We start from the raw sequence: 9,383 nt of genomic DNA on the forward strand, positions 1-9,383 counted from the left end.
GTGTACTTTTACTCCACTACATGCATTTAATACCTTTAGTTATTTTAAAGATCTGGATTAATGATGTGAAATATAATCAAGTGTTAAATCAGACTTTAGTTCCACCTGGAGTAAATTCACAAGCTACCCTGCCCTGCAGTAGCTACCCTGCAGTAGCTACCCTGCAGTAGCTACCCTGCAGTAGCCACACACACACACACACACACACACACACACACACACACACACACACACACACACACACACAGTGTGTTTTCCTGCAGACATCAGAGACATGGTGAACTATTTGGGGTGAAGTGTCTTGCCCAGGGACACAACGACATGCTGACTGCAGTGGGGTTTGAACCTGTGACCTCCTGATCCGAATACCAACTCACAACCCACTGCACCACACGCCACACGTTATCCCGACTTTTTCTTTTCTCTCTCTCTTTTTTGTTGTTCATGTCCCTTAGGGGCTCCATAGAAATATATCAAATAAAATAATAATATAACATATAATTCAATCACAAAATCTAACTTTAAATTACATACTAAAGATTTGTAATATTAAAAAATATGTTTTAGTAAAATAATAAAAAATAAAGTGATAAAAATAAGAATTAAATGCATTATTGTTTTCAAATATTTTTACATAAAACTTGAAAACAATATTGAATTAGAAATGTAGACAAGCTGCTGATGTAATTAAATAAGGTATTTGGCTCTCTCTGGCGGTCACTCCGCCACCTCACATTTTGCGACGGTACTAGTGTCTTTACGGCAGTTCACCACAACATCAGACATCATGGCCTCCTCCGCAGTTCCGGAGGATTTACCTGCGAACCGGGAGGGTTTAGCGGCCTCAGGAGACACCGGGACACCGGGGAGAGACACCGGGATACCGGGGGCTGCTTCCCGGGACAAACCGGTGTGTCTAATCGTGCTGGGGATGGCGGGATCCGGGAAAACAACCTTCGTTCAGGTGAGTTAGCATCGGGAGCTAACGGGAGCTATCGGGAGCTATCGAGAGCTAACGGGAGCTAGCAGCTTCTGCTAAGGGTGACACACAGTATATGAACAGAGTGTCAATACAGTATTAAAAACAATATAAACAATGATATTGAAACGGTGTTAAAAATCGTATTAAAAACAGTATCAATACATTATTAAAAATAGTATGAAAACAGTATAATTTCATTATTATAGACAGTATTAGAACTGTAACAAATAGAGTATCAATACAGTATTCAAAACAGTATTTGATCAGTAATAAATACAGTATTGTTGTGGCAATTCAGCACTCACAACAAGAAATAATGAAACAGAAAGGAATCAATAAAACACAACACAGATATAGTTGATTAATTATTATTTCGTTGTCCAACAATCAATAATAACGCGGAAACACTACCTTGCACACAAGCAGTCAAATGGTGTAGTGGCCCCATGAGTACAACAATCACACAGCATAGCTACTGTAATGAACGCACACACATTTTTCCTAACCATGTTTAACTAGCACACGAATAGGGATGTTTTCCCTCTGAATGCATTACTTGTCCAGATGTCGAAAGGTCATTATCTCATGACGTCTTTAGGAGTAATTAAATAACAAAGACTTAACTGTATTATGACCTGAGGGCCTCTTTGTACTCCCTCTGACCTCAGCGTCAGCTCACTCTAAGTGAATACATCCATTGATAATTAGCCATGGGTCTCTCTAAATCTGGAAACTGTAACTCAACAACACACTTGGTATAGCTTACCATGTGACTAGGCATAAGACTGATATAACATTACCAATACAGTATTAAATACAGTATTAGAACAGTTATAAATACAGTATCAATATAGTATTAAAAGCGGTATGAAAAACAGTATCAATACATTATAAAAACAGTATTAATAGTATTGACACTGTTTTCAATACTATGTTGATTCAATTCCACTATTATAACGGTATTAAATCAATGTTAAAACACAGAGAGAGAGATCAATAAAGCACAAACACAGATATGGTTGAGATTAATTATTATTTAGTTGCGCAACAACAATAATAATGTTTTACTAAAACCATAAAAATAAAGTGATACAAATAAGAATTGAATACATTCTTTGTTTCAAAATTTTTACAAAACATTTGAAAACAATTTTGAATAAAAAAAATCGGAAAATAAATATATATATGATCACAAATATAATAAATATTATTATATAATAAAATAATAACTGAAATAAGAAAAACATTATAACTAAATAATAACAAGATAAAAAAATATAATATATAATTCAATCTAAAGGATAGATGTTGTTTAGGATAAATAAGTGTTGGTTGTTGTTTAGGATAAATAAGTGTTAGCTGTTGTTTCCTCCAGAGGCTGACGTCTTACCTTCACACTCGTAAATCTCCTCCTTACGTCATCAACCTGGACCCCGCCGTGCACGAGGTGCCCTTCCCTGCTAACATCGGTACGCACGCACACACACACACACACACGCACGCACACACACACACACACACACGCACGCACGCACACACACACACACACACACACACACTCTCACTCTGTGTGTTTTCCTGCAGACATCAGAGACACGGTGAACTATAAGGAGGTGATGAAGCAATACGGACTCGGACCAAACGGAGGAATCGTCACGTCCCTCAACCTGTTCGCCACGCGCTTCGACCAGGTCTCAAAGAAAGCTCTGCACATTTGAAAGAGGCTCTATTCTGCTTTTCTGTAATGTGTTCTATAGGTTTTAGTGCAGCAAATCGGGCTTTCTCTAAATCTCCAAATTCTGACTTTTCTGAATACTTTACATTTGTAATAATCACTCGTCTCCGGCTTGAGCTTCAACCTCAGGATCCATGTATCTGTGATCCTCTCCAGAATGGAAGTAGTCATCACATACAGAGCATCAACTAGTTCCTGAACAGTGTCCTTCACATGCTGATATCCAAGAGAGGGAGTTTACACAGTCACAAGATGGAGGAATAGAAAAGCAGTATTCAAAGTTTAACTTCAGATTAGCTCCACGTCAGAAATGAGCATGCTTGATGTCTCTCTCCATAGAGGCTGAATCATCATGTTAATCACATAGCTATCATATGCCTCAAACAGTCCTGATGCTCTTCTAGGTAATCACACATCCTGTCATGTTCACAGCTACAGTTGATACCTTTGTTATCATGTTGCTCTCATGTTGGAAGAGGACATGCAGTATTTTCACAACACTAAGTATGCACACGTTATTAATAACACAATAAGTTAAACTAAATAGCAGATATGTACACCATGGTAATATTGCACGTAATAGCCGACAGCAAAGCACGAACATATCTTTAAATGAAATGAAAACTTCTTCAACTCTAGCTGCTTCCTCTCTGTAAGGGAGCGCTTGTTTTCATACGGCGTGGTGGACAAAGTATTATAAATGCATTTTTTGTAAACATTTACATTGTTGAATACGTACGAGGCTAATGACGGAGGAGCATTGGGCCTGCCGGATATTATTACAAACATTCAAGCTGTTACTGGATATTTGATCAAAAGTGACCCCGAAAAGCGCTTCATTGGCGAAGTGTAAAACAAGTCCTGATGAAGTGATCTGATGCTGTGTTCTTCAGTATAAAAACATTATTGAAAACGCTAGGAAAACAGTATCAATGCAGTATAACAATTGTTTACAAAAACTGTACAAACATTTGATTAACAGCAGTTATAAACACGGTATTAGACACAGTATAAATGATGATGTGTGTTCCTCAGGTGATGCAGTTCTTAGAGAAGAAGCAGCAGAACCACCGGTCAGTATTCACCTGTAAACTACTATAATATTAACATTTCATTTAAATCAGGCGAGTCACATCCTGCTTGTGATGACCTTTGACCCCTGCAGGTACGTCCTGATCGACACCCCGGGTCAGATTGAGGTCTTCACCTGGTCTGCGTCAGGAACCATCATCACTGAGACTCTGGTGAAGTTATTTTTCAAAGTCTATATTCTGTTTATTTTCCAATATGTTTGTCATGCCACTTCTAAAAATGAATACTAAGCTCTAAAAACATAAACAAAATGTTGAAATATATTTGATTCTTTACACATTTATTTCAGCATCTTCAATAAACATTTTATGCATTCATTTTCTATGTTTTGATATATAAATGTTAGTATTCCCTCTGTATTCAGTATTTGTGATGAATATGTTGCAGGGCGTCGTCCTTCCCCTGCGTCGTGATCTACGTCATGGACACCACCCGCAGCGTGAGCCCCGTCACCTTCATGAGCAACATGCTGTACGCCTGCAGGTACACACCACCTTCATGAGACCATCTCCTACACCACCTCTGCTAAACTGACAGAAATCTGTAAATGAAAACTACATTCATAAAACTCTCTTTCCAGAACTGAGCGCCTCTTAAATAATTAGTAAATAAATCATCCTGAGAAAATATGAAGTGATTTAAATGTGAAATATTGAGCTGTTTTTCATTCAGGAACAAAAACACTAATCTTGCATTAGTTTAATCAAGATGAAATGCTATGTGATTTATTTAAGTTACATCCAGCAGGGGGCGCTAACAGACCAGATAATAATAGTAACAGTATGTAATATATGTTCATTTTTAATAATGACAGTAGTATAATTGTTGTCACAGTTAATAAATAAAACATATGTTGCTGTTTATAATCAAAAATACAACTAACATGAATTAAATGAGATTCTCCTTGATAATAATGGACCATGTGGACAAAGTCAATATGTTTTTAAACAATATCAGTTCCATCTATTCTTTCTATATCTGTTAACAAACCCTTTTCAAAGAGTAGAGTGAATGTGTAATAATTATATTTCATATCTGGAAAATAGTGAACATGTTGTGGAGTTTCTCCAAATAACGCAGAGAGAGTTTTTCAGCTCTGTGTGTTTCCTCCTCCAGTATTCTCTACAAGACCAAGCTGCCCTTCATCGTCGCCATGAACAAGGTGAGGGGTTCCTGTGGAAATGCTTTAGAATCAGGAAAATGATACGTTATTCATTGCGGGAGGGGGGGGGGTTAGAGTTGCAATAAAAAGTTATTTATACAAACAAAAAATGTGTTTAAAACAATATCTGCAGTCGTGTATTGGTAATAATTAAGATATACATTGCACAGTTAAAAGATAATTGCAATTAAAAGTTATTTATATAAAAAAAGAAGTTAAAGAAAATCTGTATATTCTCTACATTTCTTTATGTCTCTGATGAACTGTTTCCTCTCAGTTTGTTGTGATGTTTATTTCTCTAATCAGCAGACCCTGGATCTCTCTGAGTTATCTTAACGAACCCTAACAAAGAGATCTCGCTAAGCGGTCCTACGACGCTAGTTATCAACTCGGTAACTCAAGCCAGGGTTTCTCTGTCCGGCTGAGTGCGCGTTCACATGAAAGGGGCGGGGCTAGCAACATTTGACCAATCACAAAATGGAGAAGCGTACTGACAGCGCAGCGTCATACTTCCTGAATGAAAAGTCAACTATAATATTAGACATATGAAGAAGTTAAACTTTAAACATCCATGACTTAAACACTTGATCCAGGATCAAAGCCACAGAGCTGCACCTGCAAGGTGAATACAGCTGGGAACAGAACAAGTGTTTGAATGCGTACATTAACAGGTTTATGATATCACTGCCCCGTCCAAGACACCATCTGACTTTCATTACATTTGACTCGAGTGTTTCCTCAACTTAATGTGTTGCTTAAAATAATCCTTCTGCATCCAGTCTGTGACACTGTGAGTGTTGCACGGCCAGATACGGCTCAGCTGACTCAGATCAGGAGATATATGATACATTATGAAGTGATATGCCGCGGACTGTACTTAATGTTACTCTGATCCGGTTACTTATGTTGTGGCAGATGTTTAAAGGGATAGTGGAAATTTGCGAATTTTGGGTTTAACTTATGTATTTTTATTAAAAATAAGCATAATAAACAATTTTTTTAAATTTCATGCGCCTAGTTTCATTTTATTTTCAATTTTACTGCGCCCTCTCAATGAAACGAAATACTTCGGGAATCGTCGGGAATCTTCGGGTGATGACGAGAGCAGAGGAAGACGGGCACAAACAATGGCGGACATTCAATAGCATTTGCATGTGAATAGCCGACCTTTATTATGGTGAATAGATGTGTTTTGTATGGCTGTAGTGCGACAGCAAATGCAGAGAATGGCGTATCGACGTATCACCTCTGGGTAATTTGGGAACCAACAGTTCCATTTGACCTTTTTCACTGTAAAAATCATTTTATTACTTAGAATTTTCACTATAGGTAATACTATAAGACTGTAAGACGGCAATACTTTATACCGAGTATATTGCCATAAATATGATGATTGATTATCAGTAAAAAATTCTACGTGACACAAAGACATTGGATTAACCTTGAGATGCGTTTTATTCCGTTGAACACAACTTTTGATCACAAATCAAAAAAAGGTAAGACGTAATTATTGTAATATTTTTGGAACCGGATGTTGTTTACTTTCTCTTTTCTGGCTGATAGCTCCAGGAATTCGAGGTCGGACAGTGATGACATTACATGTGTGGAATCTGTGGAGTCTCAGCTTTAAATCGTATATCTTGTTTGTGCAGTTAAGATAGTATAAGGGCATTTCTACCGTGTGTTGTGTGTAAAAAAAGCGTTAGCATTAGTTAGCATTGTTTCGCTCAATGCTAATTCAAAGGCTTGGTATTACTCTTGTGTTTTTTCTAGCTAACAATTGTTCTTATTGTCAGTTAGCGAGTTTCTTACCTTTAAAAGGGTATGAAACATTAATAGTTTCATAAATGTTAAGAAGCCCTGAGACATGTGAGGAAAAAAAAAAACTGTGGGAGGGGTCCACTGGGGGGACCTTCGGGCTTAACTGGTTAACAATGATTAATATTTGTAAAGGCTACAGGTGATCTTAAGATGCGTGAGCTATGCTTAGGGACCTACCAGTCAAGATTATTTGTGCGTAGGGGTGCATCATCTGGCGCCTGGTCCTGGTCATCCTCGCCATTGCCCATGCCGTGAAACCATCACCTCGGGCTCGGGCTCGAACACATAAGGACGTAATGGTCCATCGTCTGGCTCAATATTGTCACCATCGTCGCTTACTGAACCGGATTCAGATTCAGTTCCTAAAAACGACATTTTCGTAGGAAAGCCGAGGAGGAGTGTTCTGACTCGCTATCATCACTTGGATACCTCGTACAATCCTTCTTCTTTGTCTGGTATATTTGCCTTCCACCAGTCCACGTTCATTCTGCATAGACGGCCATGGTTTGTTATCGTATCGTCTTCCTAAGTTTTCGTCACTTCCCTTCCGGTTTGGGCTGAGTCGAACATTTCGTTTCTAAAAAACTTCGGGGAAGCTGCAATAAAGTGCTTCTAACATGCGTAAGGCAATTATTATATTTTTTAATCAGGTGTGATTGTTTTGGGTACGTAAATTATCTTGTATATAAGTTAAAACAAAACTATTTGAGGTTCCATTTCCACTATCCCTTTAAGTAAGCTTTCTTAACGCTAATGTTATAATAGTCAGATTGCTCTGAAGATGGAGGTGATATTCTATTAATGTTCACGTTCACACAGTCGGTGATTTTTGCCGGCCGTCTTTCCTGCGACGGCAGCTTTTCTGTTTTTCCTTTCTCCTGTAATATGACTTGATCGCTTTAAACTCCGCACACTGAGCTCTGATTGGTCAGCAGGCGGTGCTTTCACTGAGTTGAGCTCTTATCCTGCTACCTAACCTGCTCCGGAGCAGGTTAGCCGTTCATCATCAGTTACCATGGAGATCTAGCCCGCTAAAAAGAGAACCAGCGTCGTAGGCAGAGTTCCCGTTAGAATATTTTTTTGCCGTTCAAAATGTCCGTTAAAGTTTAAATCTTCCGGACAAAATTTGAAAAGTGCCGGTCAAAGGTCTTCTTTGTTATTTATTGAGCTTTAAAACAAATTGATATGATTCGATATTAAACAAACTAATCATAGTAGATTAGCTACATTATTCAAAAGTGTTCAGTAACTTACAATAACACGGGAATAATAAACGGAGCGCTCTCCCCTCTCCTGACAGTAATGAGTGACCCGACAGTGAAACTAACATATCTATAACTAGTTACGGTAGTTTGAGAGGTAATTAAAATAGCTACGTGTGATATTCTAACCTGGTGTGTGTTTTGTCCGCTCACCGCTGCATGTGATCATGCAGAGCTGCGTGTCGACTCGTCAGCAGCAGCTGATCTCTCTCTCTCGTCAGATTAGACTTCACTCGTGTTTATGTCCATATCGATCAGATCCAGCTAGTTCTAGCTAATGATATGACTACCTGCTTATTAAAAGACACCGAAACAATAAGCGTCGCTATGCAACTGGGTGAGGCCGCAAAGTATAGCGCAGCATTATGCATTTGTTTACACCGGAACCCCGAGGCATTACCAACAGATCAACGCACAATCAACCCATACAGGACATCTCTTTCTCCACATTAAGTGTTAGACATTAGAATGGACTCTTCTTGTCTGTCACATAAGTGGCGCAACTGATGCCAACCCTGTCTCCTAAAAATTACGTTCCCACAGAACTAAACTGCATTCTCAATTACGTTTAGTCTGTCACAGAAGTGGTGCAACTGATGCGGTATTGCGCTAAGGGGAACATTATTTTGACCGGACATTTTGACCGGAGAGATTTAGATTTGCCAGTCTTCAGCATATTTTACCGGTCATAGTCCGGTAATTACCGACTAACGGGACCTCTGGTCGTAGGACCGGAAACCCAGAGTTTACCCTGAAGTTAGCTCGCTTAGCGAAAATCCGGCTTCGTAGTACAGGCCTCTGGAAGGTCTCAGGTCTTGTGTTGTTTATTGTTCATCTCTCTCTAATCAGCTGTTGTCTCTCAGTTTGTTGTTGTTTACTTCTCTGATCAGCTGTTGTCTCTGTTCAGACGGACATCATCGAGCACAGCTTCGCCGTTGAGTGGATGCAGGACTTTGAGGTTTTCCAGGACGCTCTGAACCAGGAAACGTCGTACGTTGGAAACCTGACGCGCTCCATGAGCCTCGTGCTCGACGAGTTCTACTCCAACCTGCGGGTGAGACGGAGTTCAATCAGGACGCAGTGTTCATTTTAGCAGCTATTTTTGATCTAGTCTTTAGATGAAAATGGTTATTAGTTTTAGTCACATTTTAGTCCTTTTTAGCCTTCGTAGTTTTAGTCAAAATGTTTTCTCTCTTTAAACTAATTCAGTTCGGCAAATACAGGAATCTGAAATCTGAATGAAGGTGACAGCATCAGGTGTTGAAACTCGTTAAGCAACATTTCACTCTCCTAACACTTTACTTGTGTAATATCTAGGGCTGGGTATCG

General features: G+C 38.9%; 1 protein-coding gene across 1 annotated transcript; it reads left to right on the forward strand.

The window, feature by feature from the left end:
* Positions 1-734: 734 nt before the first annotated feature.
* On the forward strand, positions 735-9,320 carry gpn1 (GPN-loop GTPase 1). The gene is made up of 8 exons (XM_034199005.1): positions 735-964; positions 2,358-2,451; positions 2,567-2,673; positions 3,753-3,790; positions 3,883-3,961; positions 4,198-4,292; positions 4,926-4,971; positions 8,962-9,320. The coding sequence occupies exons 1-8, from the start codon at positions 788-790 to the stop codon at positions 9,145-9,147; spliced, it is 822 nt and encodes a 273-aa protein (XP_034054896.1). The 5' UTR covers positions 735-787; the 3' UTR covers positions 9,148-9,320.
* The last annotated feature ends 63 nt before the right edge of the window (positions 9,321-9,383 follow it).

This window comes from Gymnodraco acuticeps, unplaced genomic scaffold, assembly GCF_902827175.1.
Source record: "Gymnodraco acuticeps unplaced genomic scaffold, fGymAcu1.1, whole genome shotgun sequence".
NCBI classification, from domain to species: Eukaryota; Metazoa; Chordata; class Actinopteri; order Perciformes; family Bathydraconidae; genus Gymnodraco; species Gymnodraco acuticeps.